Here is a 20,754-nt window from a genome sequence, read left to right as displayed (position 1 = left end):
GGATGACCACCCCGCTACAACGACCATTTGACCACTAGCATCACTTCCTCTAATGTCACTGGCCTGTTGCCTGCCAAGTTCATTGCTGGATTAAGTTGTAGTTTACATCTTGGTGGGGATCTGTTCATTAATTCACAAAATTGCTTATTCCAACGCTTAAGTTATACATCAATATCCTGGCAGTATTCTCCATTTTTGTCCTTAACTGGCAGAAGCCACAAGAATGGACTGCCAATTAGACCTAAACAGCGAGTGACATCTGCTTACTGAGCATATGCAAGAAAAAAAAGTCATCCCCAGAGGACTCACCATCTATAACCCTCTGATTACCTACAATGCCACAGAAGTTGGTCCAATAAAAGATATTACCTCACCCACCTTGTCTCTCTAAATGTTGTCATAACAGAAGTGTCATTAGCCCTTGTTAATTTATCATTTTTAAACACAATCTCACATATCCCAAACTAGTGAGCCACACACTGACCCCGCTCTGAACTTCAGTGAAACAGTAAGTTATGTATTCTGGATCAGCCCTGGAACATTTCTAAGTGATACGTATATAAATGGAACAGATCAGTTTACTTTTAGATATTTGACTGGCCTGTCAATTAATTTTCTTGTGCCATTTCTGGGTTTTTAACAAATTGGAGTTTAGGTTACAATAATGCACAGCCTGTTGTATTTTGAGATCAGTTATTTTGTTTGTATTTTGCTATCTTCATCAAGGAATTTAAGTCATATTCTCTTCTCTGTTACTAGTTACCAGTTCAAGCAAAATTAGCTTATAAACATCTTCCAAATTTATTTGTGCACAATTTAAATCAGTTTAAAAAAAAAAGGAGCAGCAGCTCTGTAGGTGCAAAGATATTAGCAAATGTTATTTTCTATTTATGCCACTGACGAGTAAGAATGGGGATGCTTCCTGTATGATCAGAGAAAGCAGTGAATATCTAAGGTGGGACTGTTTTGGAAAACAGATAGAATTTGAGATTAGCAAAGCCATAGGTGGCCCATAAATGGCTATTGCCCCATAATCATACAACAGGACACTAGGGACATGAATCCCACAGCATGTTCTCCAGCTATCTATTTAAGGTATTTATATGGCCCCTGCCACCAGAGTATCTCACACTTTTTACCTTTAAAACACCTCAACAGGGCAGAGGAGAGCTATTAACCCTGTTTTACAGATGAGGAATAGAAGCACAGAAAGGCAAATGATGTGCTGAAGGTTACACAAGAAGACTGTAGCAGAGCAGGGACTTGAACCCATGTCTCCCAAATGCTAGACTAGTACACCAACTACTAGACCCTGGCTACTTTGCTAGGGATTATGGGTAGTAGGAACAGTAGCTGGCAGTAGGACTAGGAGTATTTCCTCCCATAGCTGATACTGTGGATCTGACTTTGTCTGCACTTACACTGGTATAAATTGAAAATACGATAACTTACTGAAATCAATGGAATTAAACCAGTGTAAAACGTGTGTATGACACTAAGAGGGTTGGCCAAGGCAGGTGCTTTGTTCCCTGAATACCCAGATTGTGAGGTTTGAGAAGTGTCTGTTACGTGTGGAACTTCCATGAAAACTCCAGGGGAAGGTACCTTTGCTCTAGACTGGCAACAGAGGAAAGGGCAGGCCACTAGAGCTCCACAAAGACGCATCCGTAAGGTAGGGGTAGATATGGGATTCTAAAAGGTTGGAGATTTTCTTGGATGCTTGGATTCTTAAACTACTGAGCCACCCCCTCTGGCACCTATAGAACAATACCCTTGATGTGTGACTTAACTACAATGGAGATAAATTTACTTTGATAGCTGCAACAAAAAAGCATTTGGCATAATATAAATATGGACAGTATGTATGTATGTAATGGTGTGAACTCTCAAAACTCTCTTAAATTCATTGGAGTTACGCTGGCATAAAACTGGAGTAATGCAGCAGTGAATCAGGCCCAATATGTGTTGATTCAAATCAACTTCTATGAGAGTGAAGTTCATCCCTGTGCAGAGGGTCCGCACAAGATGCAAATGGATTTGAGTGATGTGCAGGCTTGGGGTCACTCTCTGTTTAGGGGTGAATTTCATACTGAATGAATAATTCTCAGTATCAAACATTTATCAAGAATATCCTCGTTTGAAAAGGAAATGATAAAACCACATGATTAGTGCTCTCTGTAATCCTGCCGCTAAAAACAGCAGAGAAACAATTGTCTAACTGGTGAATAGACATTTAGAATTTTTATAGATGGCAGAGGAAAGTTATTAGATAGCAAATTCCTTTACAAGGCTGAATGTAGTTGAACATCTCAGCATTAATTGGTTCATGCAGATGTAAAACATATTAGCATATTCATCCAACACATTTAACATGTAGGTCTAGCTTTCAGAAACTGCCAAATTAATTTATTTACCAATTCACAATTTTGTAATTCATTGCAATCAAAGACACAGCCTGATAGCTTGACTATTGAATCTGATCTGGTCTTGAGATATTATAACAATAAACGTGGTCATTGTAATTGGCTGCAGTGATAGCCTGACGACTGAGGTTGTCTTGTTTCCACTCAAAACATCTGCAGACCGACAACCAAGAAGATGTGACAGATAAAACTGAACAAGAGTCATTTTTTCTCCTCACTCCCATCCTTCCAGTGTCTCCAAAATACTGTTACCAAAATCATCTCCCTTGTTTCTGATTCACTCCGTATAGCTTCCTCACCCCTTTGGGTATTTCTGCCTGCTTTCCATTCCCTATGCATCAGACCACTTGTTCTCTTCATCAAAGCACTTCGTCTCTGTCTTTGTGTCCAGTGATGCCAACATTTACCATGCCAGGAGAATGGAGCTTATTCAGGGTGTGTTACCATTAGCTCAAATGCACACACATTAAACGGCAGCTTCACTTGCCAATGTGTGACAGGAAATGCAATTTAAAAGCATAAATTATATGAACTGCAGAAGTCTCACTGTTTAATCACCTCTCCTTTTTTTTTGTTTTCTTTTAGCACAAGGAGATATACTAGACAACTATGTAAAAACGGAGGGTGCTTGGATAGTTGGTCAAATAAAACAGATTTACAAAACAAACCGTAAAGAAGAATGTGCTGAGAAATGTGAAGCTGAAACAAAATTCACATGCAGGTAATTTCTGTTGTGTCCTACAGCTATATTCCATTGTGACTTACTGAGTATTCTGCTTTATATGTTAAGGAAGCTTTCTAAAGGTGTTCCTCAGGAGTAATTTTATTCTGAGGTTTGGGAAGAAAGGAAAAAATGCCCAGAAAGTCAATACCTGGGAGATGTGAGTGAAAAGAGATGATATGGAAGGAGAGACCAAGAAGATGGTGTTTTTAATTTCAGCATACATGTTAGAAAAAAACTGGGTATCTTGATGCACAAACCTTCTTGACAAACAATCTTACACACCAATGTCTAGGTGCCTTCAGACCCTTTGCCATACATAGACCTATAAGAAATGTGCTTCTCAGAAAACAGGACATCAGCAGCAGCGCTTGTTGGGTCTATATCATTCTTATTCTGCACCTTGAGCCAGAGGATCTCCTGCACTAATGTATGTGGACTAGATCGTCTCTGGGATGGAGGGAACGGCACCACCTCCCCTCCTTGCTTCCCTGTGGAGGTCCTATGAGTGAAGGTTTCTGCAGGATTTTGGGGCATTGGAAGTGATGGAGTAGGAAACTGGCCAATCTGTAGCACTGTCCCCTGCTCAGTCGCCATATATCTGACTGGATATTCTACTGACAGTTATCGTTCTTTGCAACAACATTAACTGCAGAGCCCAGCATGCTGCTTGGGGGAAGGGGGCCGGTGGAGCAGTGCAAAGGGAGAAGCCTGCACTGTAAAGGGAGGCTCCCTTCACACCAGGTCCTGTCCATCCATGGGGCCAGAGGACTTCCTCTCTAAACTCCCAGGGTCCCCAACCCTTTCTCTTCCAAATGATGCTTCTTTGAAAAGTCCAGAGGTGAATCTTATGGAATTTTCTGCCCTTCCGATTCCCCTCCCCTCGTTCGAGCCACAGGTGATCTGGTGCTGTTTTTAAAATGGTTTATAGCTTGGCAATCAATTTAAAATCTATTGAAAGTTTTAAAGATGGCAAAGATCCACCAAGAAACAATATTCGTTTTAAAGGGATGCTACCAAACAGGATCATAGAAGTCACTGCCAGGCTCCAGCTACTATTTTCATGCAAATGAATCATCACTCATCCTCTGTGAACACCCCCCCACACCTCTCCTTCACTCCCCATAAGCTATGCAGAGGATGCAGAACTTCAGCAACACTCCTGGAGCTCTCACCGAGGAAAGGCAAGAGAGAGATTTGGATCAAGTTCCTTAAAGAAAAGTTAAAAATATACATGTATCTTTTGTAGAAGGGTAACTGTTCCCTGCTGGGACCTCTACATACACAATATTATCCCTCAGCCTCCTGATTGCCAGGTGTGGAAGTCAGGGCTGCAGCCATGAACTCTGCCCGTGGGACCTGGTCCTGTATCACTGAAGTTTATGGGGAATTTTGCTGCTAGAGCAGGATCAAGTCCCTGTGCATTTGAGCCCTTGATCAAGCCTGGTTTTTAGACCAATGGGACTTCTTTGTATAAATACTTTTAAATCAACGATGTGTGCTGATTAGCATGGTGGTGGGGGGACCAGGAGAAGAAAGTTGAATGAGGAGGAGGATGTTACACCTTTATAAAAATGCTACAGGAATGGACTCAACATTGAGTTTAATGTAATGGTTTTGCCATGTTTTTGGCCCATAATTGTTGAACGCTGTTTTGTTTGTGTTGTTGTTTTAGTAAGAGCAGCCTGTCATGGTGTATCAGGCTTTGCTAGATCAGGGAAAAGCTGAGTGTAGGTCAGGCTTACTTGACATGAGCTAGCTAGGATCCTTTAACATAACCACTTTTCCTAATGTGAATGCAGGATAACACCCATAGTTCAGTTTGCGCAGGTTGAGTTATAGGCGAGGCAGTTACAACCTACTCCAGACAAAGGGTAACATTTTCAAAATGTGCTGGAGAGACTTAGGAGCCTAAGTCCAACTTAGGCACTTCAGGTGCTTTTGAAAATTTTACCAAAAGCCTAAAATGTCTCTAAACTGCCATGACTGATAAAATCTAAAATGGATAATGAAAAATTTTCACTAAGACAATAATTTAAACAACATTAATGGCTGTTTCTTCCACGGCTTTCCCCTCAATTTCAACAGGGCCTTTCTATTCACCAGTAAAGATCAACAGTGTACTACACTGGCTGAGAACACCAAAACATCGGAGTTGGTTAGAAGAACAGATGTAGTGCTCTTTGAGAAGAGAAGTATGTATATATTTTGATATTACTTCTTTAATGTATGCTCACCTGACAGAAATATATCCTTTACCACTTTTCTGAGGTTGTTAGTTTCCTGTCATCTATGGTGGTGAAGATTTCTGTCAGATGGATGCATGGAAATGGACTGAAAACACTAACGTAATTCCATATAGGCCTTTGAACAGTCCTCAGATGACACTATACTCAACTTGAGCTAGATTCAAACCAGCCTCCTTGAAGGGAAAGGATATAGATGGATTTCTAACCCTCCATCTAGTCCCACGCATTTTATGTTTTTGGGATCACACATATTGAACATGCTTCAACCAAAAAAAAAACCGATACATTTCTCCACTGATAAGTGTTTGCAGCACTCTGCTTAATGGGTCTGGTGGAATCTATTATCATGTGAGTTTTCAACTCTACTGGGTTTCCTGTTTGTATGTTTTATTTTCAGTCCCTTAATTTTGAGTTTATGTGGTTTAAATATGTCCCAGAAAACCAGGGATGATTTAACAGAAGAAGCATTTGATCTCATATTCTATCCAGTGGTGAATTATCCATTGGGCCAATGGGGCCTGTGCCCACTCTGCTCTCAGCAGGAGTGCTGGGTGGGCAGGGTGCACCCCGACCCGCTCTCTGGCAGGAGCATGGGGTGAGGGAGGGTGTGACTGCAGGTGGAAGGGGAGGGAGGGAGGGGCCCACACTTGCTCTGGCTCAGGGTGCCACAAAACAGTAATTCGCCTCTGATTCTGTCTATAATAGGGGTAGGCAACCTATGGCACGGTTTAATTTTAATTTTAAATGAAGCTTCTTAAACATTTTAAAAACCTTATTTACTTTACATATAAACAATAGTTTAGTTATATATTATAGACTTATAGAAAGAGACCTTCTAAAACATTGAAATGTATTACTAGCATGCGAAACCTTAAATTAGAGTGAATAAATGAAGACTCGGCACACCACTTCTGAAAGGTTGCCAACCTCTGGTCTATAAACAATGAATCTCTCAATAACAAAATATAAAATATCCTTTTTTTATAAGCTCCCTTTTAAAATCTCTATTCTAGGCTTATAGCATGCTCAGACGAGTGGTTGGGTTGAAGACTCTTTTTGGATTCCTTAATTCTCCCCTTGAAGTAAAATTATAGTCCAGCCTTGAAAAGACAGTAGGCAGTGAGAAAAATAAATTTCCACCTTTAAATTGTGACCACTTCTACAAGTTCCAAGGGAAGAAAAATTACATAGTAACATCAACTGACTGAAGTGAGAGTTCTTGGAGAAAAGAAAGGTCTTATTTGCTAATCATGCAAACACCTAGGGTAACTGGCTAGCATACCTTGTGTTTATATTGACCTGTGTTAAATGATGCTGTAATTACCAGTAATGCTTTTTCACTTTTTAAATGTTTTTGATGAGTTTGAAAAATATGCTGAAATACTAAGCTGCAGACAGCCATGAAGCAGGTCTCATTTATTCTATAAGGTTCTATTAGGAAAACACAATGGACCAGATTCTAAACTGGTATAAATTAGCATATTTCCACAGATTTCATTGACTTCAGCTGTGAATCTGGCCCACATACCCCCAAAACTGGAATTTAAACATCAATGAGCTTCATCAATCTTCCTCCTAGTTCTCACATTCATGTCCTGGAACACATACAGGATAATATAGTGTAATGTGTAGGACACCAAGAAAGAAGTTAATTTGTAGAAGCCAGTAGCTTCAAAAGTTGCTAGGTAAATGTCATATCTCCAGTTTATGATCAACCTAGGAGATTTTGTTTTGATGATGTAATACCTGTAACTTGATATCTTCCTTCAGAGTTGAGGTAAGTAAAATTTCTCTGGCTTTGGAATTAGCCTTCCTGCTTTTGCAGTTTAACTCAGTTGAATTACTATAATCTCTTAAAAATTTAGAAAAATAACAAGCTTTATTAACTCACCATCTGTCTCTTAAATGTTACAGGTAAATGGCCAAAATGCCACCAGAGTTATTTGCCTCAACAGAACATTGGCCCTCTGACTCCAACTCAAACCCAACAGCTAGAGCTTCCAGACGTATAGTGCATGTACAACTCCCTGCCACTTTCTTTTTTCACACATTCCTGATAGAAAATTGACTTAATAAGTCATTGGTATTAAAAGCTATACTCAGGTTTTGAGTCATATCACTTCTGGGCACCTTATAGACTAACAGACATATTGGAGCATAAGCTTTAGTGAGTAAATACCCACTTTGTCAGACGCAGCGTCTGACAAAGTGGGTATTCACCCACGAAAGCTCATGCTCCAATAAGTCTGTTAGTCAATAAGGTGCCACGGGATTCTTTGTCACTTTTTACAGATCCAGACTAACACGGCTACACTTCTGATACTTGACATCACTTCTAGGGTAAATTAAAATAGGTTTAAGAATAGGGGACTTAGTAAATGTCCTTACTTAACATTTCAATATGGGATATTCTATTATAGCCAGAAGACAGTGGGAGTTTCCTTTGAGTAAGGATTGAGTAAAAACCGAGCAAGGCCTTAAAAGTTGGCCCTGTATAGTTTTTGTTATAAATATGAAAAATCAATGGACACATGAGCAAGTGATGAAGTAAGATGAAATTTACTCTTCACTTACAAGTAATTAAATATTCCAGTTGACACAATATAAATACTGTAATGAGAGGGCCAGATTCTTATTCTGGTTTACACTGCTGTAAATCCAGAGAAAGGCCAATGAATCTCTGAGATCAGAATCTATCCCATAACACCACAACATTATAACTCTTATGTCATTAACTCATGATGCATTGATGCCAACACAATGACATGGCAATCCCGAAAATGTGTTTGGGATACTGTCAAAATCAGAACTATCCAGCAAATATAAGGATGGGTGATGATCCTACCACATGCAGACTGGGATTTTCAAAGGATTCCAAAGGAGTTTGGTGCCCAAATCCCATTTAAACTCAATGGGATTTGGACATCCAACTCCCTTAGTATCCTTTGAAAATCTCAGCCATGGATCTTGGGGTTGGTTTCCTGTTAAACAAGCCAAATATATAAGCCAATCAATAAATATGTCAGAATTGCCAACCCCAAACATTCGAAAACCATGACTGAAGCTACAAAAATCATAAGATTGGCTTAAAAACCATGAGATATTTAAAAAAAAATGAGGGGCTTTTTATTTTCCTTCTGGCTTTTGAGCCATTGGAGAACACTCAGGTCATATTTTCCAGCTCTTATATGCAACCATGAAGGCTACAAATTTGCTTTATTTTTTATTTGAAAGCTGAAATTTTCATCTAATCACTTGCTTCCAGGAGCTGGGGCTTTCAATAAAATCCTAATATCATAAGATTAGTGCTAAAATCAAGGGAGTTGTCAACCCTTGATTTTAGTCATTCCTTTATTTTAATTTGTACTAACGACACTGAAAAAGCCAGTCCAGTTGCCAATAAGTTTTTTTCTTTAGTGCAGTCTCCAGCATAAGGCATGAAGGAGCTCTGACTGTTATGTATGAAGCTGTGAAACTCCCTGCTAAAGGACAGTTTAGAACAGTGCAATATGCCTGGTTCAGTGAGATTAAAGGTCTTACTGTAGCCGACTGAGTATTTAGCTGAGTTTCTCTGTAATTTACCCTATTATTGTCACAGAGTTTTAAAGCATCTTGTATTAATCCTAAAGATGAAATCATGTTGTCTGAATATGTTGTTACAGAACAGGAAATAGGAATGAAGAATTTGCCTAACCAGGTCAGATCATTGATTTGTGTAGCCTACTGTGCTGCCTCTGGCAGTCACTAATAGCCTAATGTGTCAAAGGAAAATGAACATTTCCCATTAGGAACAGGAGTACTTGTGGCACCTTAGAGACTAACAAATTTATTTCAGCATGAGCTTTCATGAGCTACAGCTCACTTCTTCGGATGCATAGAGTGGAACACACAGACAGGAGATATTTATACATACAGAGAACATGAAAAGGTGGAAGTATGCATACCAACAGGAAGAGTCTAATCAATTGAGATGAGCTATCAACAGCAAGAGAAAAAAAACTTTTGAAGTGATAATTAAGTTGACCCATAGAAGGTGTGAGGGGAACTTAACATAGGGAAATAGATTCAATTAGTGTAATGACCCAGCCAGTCCCAACCTGAAGCAAATACTTACCAGCAACTGCACACCATACAACATAAACACTAACCCAGGAACCTATCCTTGCAACAAAGCCCGATGCCAGCTCTGGCCACATATCTATTCAAGTGACACCATCATAGGACCTAATCACATCAGCCACGCCATCAGGGGCTCGTTCACCTGCACATCTACCAGCGTGATAGATGCCATCATGTGCCAGCAATGCCCCTCTGCCATGTACATAGCCAAACCGGACAGTCTCTATGCAAAAGAATAAATGGACACAAATCTGATATCAGGAATCATAACATTCAAAAACCAGTGGGAGAACACTTCAATCTCTCTAACCACTCAGTGACAGACTTGAAGGTGGCAATTTTGCAGCAAAAAAGCTTCAAAAACAGACTCCAAAGAGAGACTGCTGAACTCGAATTAATATGCAAATTAGATACAATTAACTCAGGCCTAAAAAGAGACTGGGAATGGTTGGGTCATTACACATTACATGAGTTTGATTACCCTTCTCTATCTTATTGTTCACTGCCACAGATAGTGTTTGACAGGAAAAAATGTGCAGTTTTTTTTCCAGAACTTCCCCATCAAACATGCTATAAAAGACAGAAGCTAATTTAGTTTGTGTTATGGAAAGAGGGGTGGGAATTAAAGGCCGTATTTGGACATATCAATTCGTAAATTGTTAATCCAAATGAACATGGGCTTGAGTTCAGGGTTCAAAGTTGGTTATTTGTTAGCAGATGGAAAAAAGCTAAAGGTTATATAAACTATCAGAAGTTTATTCAAATAAAAAGAGTTTGTGTCAGCACTTGACAGCTTCAGTGTTAATTTCTTCAGATTTTCAAATGTGAACACATTGCAAAACTGCTTAGGGTATACAAAAGGTTCCCAGCTAAAAATTCTATGGTAGACTGCATATTTATCCATAAATATAGTCTGGCCAAATTAGAAATAGGCCTGAATCAGAACCCCAGATGCAAAGACCTCTCAATTTTAGGAAAATCTGGACCCCCATCCATAAACAAGCAGTTAACCTATTTCTCCTCTTACTGTTCCTACGTAAATCAATTTTATGTTAATTGAGTTACTCCAGATTTACACTGATGTATGTAAAAGGATAATTATGCTCCTACGGTAGTTTTGGTATATATGTTGAGAAATTTTGAAGCAAACCTGAGAAACAACAAAAATTCTCCATAGCCAATGGTTAAAAACACTGAAACCAACCTGATGAACCCCAGTCCTTCGCAGCTAGAGGAAAGATCACTTTATTACCAGGAGCAGGGGAGACACTGCGCATTGACATGTGTGCTTGTGCATGGGGAATAGGTGGATGGGGAGGAAAATAAAGGATGCCAGAAGGCCCCTGAAAAAATAAATCACCACTTAGGCCTATTCCAGATCCTCTAAAAACAAATACTGAGTAAAACCTGTCCTAAATGACCAAACAAGGAACTGTCAAAAATTGATTGCTTAATGGAAGTCACTTAATAAAAGTGGAGCAGGATTGTATTAGAACACTTGGTGACACTTGTGGTAAGTCGGTTTAGACAAGAGCATGTCAGTAATGATTATCTCCTGTACAGGTTTCATTGTGATGAGTTGTGCTAGAATGGTTCATAAATGAACGAAGATGACACTCACCCTTATTAGCTCATAAAATGAAGAATTTGTAAGCCTCAAGGTTGCACTAATTTTCACCTCCGGACCAACCTGGCACCAGGAAATAAGAAAGACTGCAGTATGATAAATGTTGCTTTTTAATGGTGACCACCGGATAGGAATGGAATTTAAGTGCATGCTGTGTGTCACTGCAAATGGGCACAGTTCTGAAGAGTCAATCAGAGATGCTGCTGTTCAACATCTGCAATTTCAGATGCCCAACCCAAAGGCAGCCCTAGTTCCATCAGCAGTAGCCTGGTCAGCACTGAGCCCTACAGCTGTCAACTTCTCTGTAATCTTAGTCATAGTTGCTTGATTTGGGCAGGGTTTTTCCAGACCCCAAAGGCCAGTCTTGGATGGCTGCAAGGGGACTGGACAAATCGCTGGCAACTTAATGCTTTCAGTGTTACAGGTCATTTTACATCTACAAGGCTATCTTCATAGGGAAATGATATAGCTAGGGTGACATCCTGGCCCCACTGAAGTCAGTGTCAAAACTCTCATTTATTTCTATAAGGCCAGGCTTTCACACAGTTAGGCCGGTTCCACAAAGGCCAGCACTGCCAAAAATCCAAATTTTAGCTCTTTAGCTCAAAGTTAACCCATCCAGCTTCATCTTGTGCAGTGGTGACTCATGCTTTCAATATAATTCCATAAATGAGTCAAGTTTCATTCATGAGCAGGGGGATCTCAGTGAAACACATTGTCTATGTTTACTGTTTGTTACAAAACCCAAACTTGAATAAGTCTGAGTTACAAAATTCCACCTTTTGAAACTCTAAAGTTCAGGTGTGTTTAGATCTGTGATCCTTTCTGGGGCCCACTCTGCCCAAAATCAGGTGAGTTTCACGTGCTTCTAGGTTTCGTTGAAAATATTTTGTACAGTTTTACGCATAGCAGAGCAATACAAACACAGAGGCATTAAAAACAACGTTTTATTCCACTCTCAAGAGAGGAGCATTATAGCTGTTGTAATCTGAACCCACCCTTCAAAAACAACTATAATTTGTTATATCTGTTTCCCTAAACATTTTAGTTTTTTGGTCTTTATGTAAACACTCATGTGACCTTCCTTATGTACATCATTAAAATTTGCAAACTAACCTATTTTTAAAGAGCTATACAATAACACAACTAGAGTTTTTTGGCAGGGGTTGGGGGTAGAGAAGATTCAGAATGTGGGTATTTAGGCTGATTATCATGTATGTAGAATCTGTATATAGTTATTTAATTCAAACCGATGTGAATTATGATACTGATAGATAAAAATGTATTTCGTGTCAGTGTATCTTTTAGAATGCAGGACTGGTAAGGGGAAGGACTATAGAGGAACAGTATCTGAAACTCAGAGTGGTGTGCCCTGCCAGAAGTGGAGCGCCAGTAAACCTCATTTACCTAAGTATGTCATTTTCATATTTGTGTATATGTTATTCTGAACCTATTCCTAGCCATCTATATTAAATGTGTACTAAATCATTTTATAGTGTATATTATTAAAGTGAGTTGTTCAGCATTCAAACTCATTGGTAAGAAATCATTTCCTCCTTGTCTTGATCACTGTGATCTACCTGTTCTCTCAAAGACTGCAAGGCTGACACATTTCTAAGCATCTATGAAATGTATCCTGCAGCGATTCAAGGGGATGTACTAAATGACCTAAGGGATGATTTCAAAGATAGCATTTCTGGCCAAATTTGGTGGTTCTTAAGCAAGCAAAACATTCATTGGATGAAATCCTGGCTCCATCGAAGTCATTGGCAAAGCTCTCACTGATTTCAATGGGCTAGGATTTCACCCATTCACTGCAACGGATGCTAAAAGTGGCAAAGGAGGTAGAAGTTACGTCATCTTACTGGAGAGCCCTTTGCATGTTTCCATGGTAATATTTTATGGCTTTAAATGAGAAGCAGTCAACAAGATCGAACCGTTAACCTCACATTCACATAGGATGTGTTAGTATCACATTCAAGTTGTTGACAACTCTCATGTGTTTAGTTAATGTCCTTTTCTGCATTCCCCAGGAAAATGTTCCATATGAAATCTTGTTTTTTTTTAACTATGTGCTTTAGAAAAACACAACAGTTATTGATGGAGCTCAGACCCTGGCAGTCCAACAGCAACAATCCATTGCAAGTGTAAAAGAGCATTCTTGGATTATGAGGTTGTCATATTTCCTGTAAACTGTAGATATGAAATGGTTGGCTTTTCCCCAGAGCCATCAAAGCTATGAAGAGGCTACTAAAGACAGCCACAGAATGCTCTTCTGATAAGGATTTCAACTCTGGACAACCAAAGGGAGCATCTATTTTTCTGGCCTTTCATGTGTATGACTAGAGTCCAAAATCACCTGAGAAATTTGGACATTTCACTTTTGCTATAATGATATTTTTATTTTATTTCAGATATACACCTGACAACACCCCCCTTGCGGGGTTAGAGGCAAACTACTGCAGAAATCCTGATGAGGATGAAAAAGGACCCTGGTGTTACACAACAGATCCTAATATCAGATTTGATTACTGTAACATCCAAGAATGTGAAGGTCAGGGTACACACACCAAAGATCTTTTTACATCACAATATCTCTAAGTATGTTAAATTGTGTAAGTGCTTTTTTTCAAAGTATGGAAATGTTAGCTCCTTGATCCCATTATCCCTTTGTTTGAGACCATGCCAGCAAATTTTAATCCAGAAGCTGCAAAAAATTTCCTCAGGTGAGTAGTCTTTACTCAAGTGACTTGCAGGATCAGGCTTCTTACTGTTCTTTTGGATAGCCTCAGGGGTATCCCTAAGGTCAACATACAAGTACATCTGTTCCAGAGGACAAATCCCTTTGACAGTGACAGGAGACCTCTTTTCTTGGTTGATATGATTGCCCTGCATTATGATCACATCCTATTTTTAATCATCAGACTGATCCTTCCATAATATATCTAAGGACTTCAAATCTGAGGACCTGGCCCATTTTTGTGGTAGTTAATATGGCTAGTACCACTGGCCTTAATTCAGCAAGGCACTTAAGCACATACCTAACTTTGAGCATGTTAATAGTCCCCTCATTTACTTAATTGATAATAGATATCAATAGGTCCCCTCATTTACTTAATATCAGGCATGCGCTTAAGTACCTTACTGACTCTGGGCCTTGTTTGTGTATGACCTTGTTTTTAGACGTTATCATGCTTAGTAAAATGCCATAATTCTGTCTGGAAACTTTCAAAACTAAAAAATAGAGTTTTTGCCACTTCCTAATGGTTTTGTTTCAGCATCCCACTTTAGAGTCAGTTAACATTTCCATTAGAACAGCTCCTTGCCAGATCATTGTATGGGATGAAAGGACTCACAATTAGAGATGAGCCTGACTCAAAAATCTGGATCTGAACAAACTCCTATTTGAGGGAGTTAAAAAAGCAGATACAGATCTCAGTTTGTGCTTCAGGTCCATTTGTGCTTTTAATTCAGATCCAGCTGGGACTTAGCATAAAAGTTCTCAACAAAAAGGATGTCGCCCTGAAAGGCTTAAATTATATAAATATTTAATAGATACAGAGGAATCACAATTTTTGGTTGGTTTTAGGTACTTTTTGATCTGCTCTAACTGGAAAATGGCTTATTTAAAAAAAAAAGAAAAGAAAAAGAAAGATTGACCTGACGATCATAGTCATGCAGGCAAAGTCTATTAACATTAGTGAGAGTTTTGCATGCAGATATATGGCATGGGCGAGCCCTGAAAATCTTGCATTCACATAAAATTTGATTCAGCCGATGAGCATAAGCACCAAGAACTTCTAGGGTTCCTTTGCTCAGTGCATAAAGAGATTAATCTTGGTTTAACTCCCCTATTCTGAACATATGGCTCTTCCTTTGTCTTCCTTCTATAACTCACACAGACTATTCTACTGAACCCAGGTGGGACTTCCTCTGCCACATGAGGCACAAGTCACTTGCAAATTTAAAGTTAAATGGTGGATTCTCTGTAACTTGAAGTCTTTAAACCATGATTTGAGGACTTCAGTAGCTCAGCTGGAGGTTAGGGGTCTATTACAGCAGTGGGTGGATGAGGTTCTGTGGCCTGTAATGGGCAGGTGGTCAGACTAGATGATCTTGATGGTCCCTTCTGATTTCAAAGTCGAATCTATGAAACTTAATGGATTATTTTCAGGAAACCAAATGAACATCAATCCAGAGGGTTGGCCTCGCCGTGGTCTGATTGCTGGGAATAGTGGGAGAATGTTAGCTGTTCAGTGTCATCATATTACATGCCATGGAACCAGCATCTTCATTATCCAAATAATTATTCTTTAAAGGAAGCTACTTTGCAAAGGAAGCTTCTCCAGTAAAATACACAACCTAATAGCTCCTTAGAAATCTTGCCATATCATAGTTTTTAATTGTAGTTTTCATTGTTTTTATTGTAAAAGATACACTATAGTGTAACAAATAAGCCAAATAAAATACATGTAATTAAGTAGGTGAAGTTACCCACCAGTAGAAGGAACCTTGCCATTTTAGAATAGTTCTTCACTCTAGCTTTGCCTTCTGATTGGTCTCTTGAACTGAATGCATGTCCAAAGAGAAAGTTTCCAGACAAATACTATTCTTGACTTTTTCCTGTTTCTTTGTTTTCACTGCTGCTTGTCCATACAGACGAGTGCATGCATTGCAGTGGCGAAAACTACCAAGGCAAAATTTCCCAAACAGAATCTGGGATTGAGTGCCAGCACTGGGATGCTCAACAGCCTCACTCTCACGGGTACATCCCTTCAAAGTAAGTCACAACCAGTAATGAAATAACTGATCAGCTAGATGGACCAAAGACCAGGAAATAGCCCGTGGGGTCTGGAGCCAGGAGGAAAAAAGGATAGTTAGATTGTTTTTCATAGTAATTTTCCATTTTCATTTTGATAATACTTGATCATGTTTTTTGTTGATGATGTTTTTTAGTGACCAACCTCTCCCTGTGCTTGATGTTTTGCTTGTTTGTCATACTAATACCATAGGCAGCATTTGGGAGTGTGCATGTGTGAGGGAGCTATGTTTTTAACATCCTTCCCTTAAAAAGAGAGGGTTGGGGAGTTAAAAAGTTCTGTTTCAGTCCAGGGCAACAAAAAGGCTGATCTGCTACCTCTCAGTGCAATGGAAGAAGGTAAATCATCCATCCTCTCTTTTCTCCTGTTTCTTTGGAGGCAACTCCAAGTTATCGGAAATTCAAGCTAGGGAAAATGGTAGTGACAGAAGAACCTCAGAAGGCTCTGAGGTTTGGTTCTGAAAATAATTAATAATAATAATAATACCTAACATGTACATACAACTTTTCATCTCAAATTACTTTACATTGCTAAGCATCATAGTCCTCATTTTACAGATGGGAAAACTGAGACACAAAAGTTTTTTTAAATGTCTCATTGTTTTATTGTGCTCCCCCTGCCTGTCTCTTTCCACTTATTGTCTCATCTTATACTGTATGTAAATTGTAAGGTCCTTGGGATATGCTTTGTGCAGCATCTAGCATATTGGGGTCCTGGTCCATTACTAGGGTTCCTAGGTGCTACAACAATACCAATAAATAGCAAAACAAACAAGCAAACAAACAAAACCAAGAATATAAGGGCAGAGATTCTCGACATCCAGAGTCCAATATCTGGAGTTGTTAGGGCTGAGCACCTCTGAATATCAGGTCCTAAGTGGCTTGCCCAAGGTTACATAACAGCTCAGTAGCAGAGCAGAAGTAGAACCCAGGTCTCAACTCTCAGGCCAGTGCCTTATCCACTAGACCATGCTGCCATTCGTAAAACCCCTAGTAGCCACCTTGCAAAGCTTGAATGCTTGGCCATATTTATCTGAAACGTTTAAGATCTTTTTAGCGCTCCGCGCTCTCAATTGATGTATAGAACATAACAGCTGGTGACATGAAACCTCCTTAGGTGGCCCTTCATTCTTGTCTTATGAATCAGAATGAACAAGTAGGAGGTTGAATCTGAAAGACAGTAATATTTTAAAATAACCCTCCCCCTTTTCTTAAAGATAGTCTCTAATCAACGCATATTGAAACAGATGAGCTTACAGAATATCAGAAGAAAGATGAGGTACTATGAAAGTTTTCTCCTATGAGATCTTAAAAAAATGGAAACCAGAGAAACAGATTTGTATGCTTCACAGCTTTAAGATGACCTGCCAGGAAGGAATATCTCCCCCAATGTCACAGCATTGAACACATTGACTGGGTGGCAAGGTTATCATAGGTGGTGGTTTTGGGATTCCCTTCCTCCGAAGAGCTGAGCTTGGTACAGGCCTAGAAAAAGCAAAGGTTTGATCCCCTGGGGCAAATGCTTCATTTCTTTTTTCTCTTTTATCTTCTTTCCTTCCTCATGCTAAACCAGTTCTCTTCACCCCAACCTCCTTCACCATCACTGTCTCTGCTGACCTTGAAAGGTGTTTGTGTTCAGGGAATAGAGAGATGGTGATTATGTCTAGACCCTGAGCAGTTGGCTGGGAGGAAAGCGTCCTGCATCTTCTCTTACACATGTGCAATCAAAAAGAGCTAATCACACCAGCTAGTCCAAAATGTTGAGAGGAAAATGAAAATGGAAAACTAGACATAGGTCACTGAGAGCAGGGAACAACACAGTGGAGCACGTGGGCCATTTCAATTTACAGAAAATGTATTCAGATTTTTAAAGTTTCGTAGGATGATACATTGCATAGAGGCAAGCTACTTAGGAAACTGGACAAACAAAGCAATATCTCCTTTTTAAAATAACTCACTGTTAGAGAAGGGTCTAGTAATTCCTTTAGGCCCCAGTCCAGCAAAGCTGTTAAACACATACACAAGTTTAAGGATGTTCTGCCTCATGGTACAGTATTTAATTGAATTATCACGTGCCAGTTGCTGTACAAGACCCCTGTCTCATCCGGTGCACAGAATAGACAATGGGTTGCAAGAAGAGAAAAGATGTTCTATTTCTCTTATGAGTAAGACACTGGACTGGGACTCTTATTGCTGGTTTGCCACAGGCTTACTGCATGATATTAGGCAGAACTACCATAGCACTTATGAACAAGGGGCCCAAATGGAGGTTGCACAGGTAACTTTAATTCTGGCATTTCCTAACTTTGAGTGTTGACTTTGCAACGTTACTGTTCTTTTAATGTAGTTTTTCCTACGTAATTTATATCTCACTCCGTAGCCCAGTATCTGAGTGCCCAAAAAGCCCATTGTGCCACACCAGGGGCAATTCATACCATCAGCCGTTAGTGAATTAGATTCTTAATTTAAACTTCTAATTTTCAGCTTTCCAGAGAAGAATCTGAGGATGAATTACTGCCGTAATCCTGATGGTGAGCCTCGGCCCTGGTGTTTCACTACCAACCCCACGAAACGCTGGGAATTTTGTAACATTCCACGTTGCAGTAAGTGTTACTTACGGAGATTGTGGAACCCAAGTTAGCTATTACTGTAGGCAGTTGCAACAGGTAGACCCTAGAACCAAAATGTAGGGAAAAGTTGGGGATGAGGTTGGAGGGCGGAATCCATGAACAAATATCCCAAGAAGAGCCTTCTGTTTCAGGGAAGGTGCATCATTAATAGAATCATTTGCTAAGTTCCAATCATTTACACCTGTGTAAGTGCATTGACAGTGATGGGGCTGCATAGGTTTTATTGAGTACATAATTTGCACAGTTGTCTCTGAAACTCAAATTTACCCTGAAGAAATGTTATTACTGCTGATAGCACTAGAGTGAATTAACTCAGATTGACTCTCAGGCTTCATCTTCACTAGGGAAAAAAGGTGTTTTTCTTTAAACTCAAGTTAACTAACAGAAGGTAAAATCCTAGTGAGTCAAGGAAGTATGTAGTTTTCACAAGTGTTTGCAGGTCAAGGAAACTGTAGGGAAGCCTAAGATTTACCTTGGCCTGTTAACTCATGTGAAAACTACAAACTGTGTTGTCATCACTTAGATTTTATCCTATGTTAGCTAACTCAAGTTAAGAACACATTTCTTTTCCTAGTGAAGACAAAACCTCTGAGCTCAGGGCTAGCAGTTAAAAAAAATCCATTAAACTGAGCACATTTGACATGCAAATCACAAAGACAATAAATATGGTGCACCACGATGCCATTTTTAGACCAGAATTACACTTTGAGGATCAGGCTTATATTTATGTTACCAGTCCTAGTTTTCTCAAGTATATGCTTTTCTCACTGCTTTATGAAGAATCACATATTTGCTGGATAGAGATCAATTAAAACACCTATTTATTGATGGAGGGTGAATATTTGACAGGTTTCTCTAAAGTAAGAAATGGATTGAGAAACTGTAAGATCACTGATGCTGAGTTTAGAATTTTAACTAGTTGTATGGAACATGTTGACCTTTTAGAATCTTTTATTCTCCCATCAGGAAATTATATGTGCAGTCAAAATGCATTTTCATCTTGAAGTTAAAAAGACCAAATAAATAAATGTGGACTCACAACCCAGTGGTATCTCCTTTATGCCTTTCTGCTGAACCAGTGCTCTGGTTCTCCTTGGAATACTTGTGGGCTGTGGCTAATAGACACCTGCCTTTCTTAATGCTTATTGCATAAGTACCTGAGTAGTTCTAACCTTCTTCCTTTCTTCAGCATTCTCTTTCTGCTGCTAGACCATCTCAGGCTCCTTGTTCTAAGACTTGCTCTTCCCATTAGATCTTCCCCCTTCAGATTTCTGTTTTAGCTCCAAAGGCCCCGTTCCCTGCTGTGATGCTTCTCTTTACAACGTCTCATATGGCCTCATCCTCACTACCTCCTGTCCTGACAACCTCTACTCTTCCATCCTACCTCTCAGACTCACCTAGCCATCCTCCCTCAGCTCACTTTTCTCACCTCCATTGTGGTGAGACAGCTAGGCTGGAGGAAAGGATGGATGGTTTAAATGTGGTCATGTTGTTGCCAGATGTTTCAGAGGGTTCGGCATACAATAGAATTCACTGTTTGGAAAGTTTAATTCCTTTTGAAAATTTTATGGCAACTTAGAATCTAAGTGAGAAGAGTCAAGGAGGAGTATCTGGATGTTTTCTCTGTGCTTTGGCTTATGTCTTGCCATAGCCTTCGGAAACCTCACCAGTATAGAAACAAAAAAGTGCATGTTCCACCTTATCCAAAGTTAAGCTGAGTTATTCAAAGTTAAGCTTACATATCTTGAAGGCATTGTTTATATTCATTTCCTTTTCTGGTATAGCTACACCACCACCACTTTCTGGCCCAGGACGTCAGTGCCTTTCAGGAAATGGAGAGGATTATCGAGGCAAGATAGGTGTCACTGTGTCAGGAAACACTTGTCAACGTTGGAGTGCTCAGTTTCCCCACAAACATGGCAGGACTCCGGAGAGCTATCCCTGCAAGTACGTAAAATCTCTTCATTATTTGGTGCCTGCTGGAAGTACCAAGGAACACAGTTATTTCATGATGATGTAGACATAATATTAAGGTTGGCACAATTTTTCTCCAACTATATTGCTAAGTTCTCCTTTCTCCATATTATTTCATCTGTCTCATTATTCTTCTTTGATTTCTTCACTTGATCCTGCTCTGATTTTTCCCATGTTCCTCCTCTTCATCTC

General features: G+C 39.5%; 1 protein-coding gene across 1 annotated transcript in view; it reads left to right on the top strand.

Moving 5' to 3' along the window:
- The window catches only part of LOC115647548 (plasminogen-like), a 63,332-nt gene that overhangs the window by 6,648 nt on the left and 35,930 nt on the right, over nt 1–20,754 (top strand). The window contains exons 2-8 of the mRNA XM_030554264.1: nt 3,007–3,144; nt 5,233–5,339; nt 12,436–12,550; nt 13,554–13,693; nt 15,799–15,919; nt 18,443–18,561; nt 20,373–20,535. Coding sequence (XP_030410124.1) covers nt 3,007–3,144; nt 5,233–5,339; nt 12,436–12,550; nt 13,554–13,693; nt 15,799–15,919; nt 18,443–18,561; nt 20,373–20,535 — 903 coding nt within the window. The remainder of the gene's footprint in view (nt 1–3,006; nt 3,145–5,232; nt 5,340–12,435; nt 12,551–13,553; nt 13,694–15,798; nt 15,920–18,442; nt 18,562–20,372; nt 20,536–20,754) is intronic.

The sequence above is a fragment of the Gopherus evgoodei genome, chromosome 3 (assembly GCF_007399415.2).
Source record: "Gopherus evgoodei ecotype Sinaloan lineage chromosome 3, rGopEvg1_v1.p, whole genome shotgun sequence".
In the NCBI taxonomy this organism is placed as follows: Eukaryota; Metazoa; Chordata; order Testudines; family Testudinidae; genus Gopherus; species Gopherus evgoodei.
Note: the sequence above shows the minus strand (reverse complement) of the source record. Positions and strands in the feature narration are given on the sequence as shown.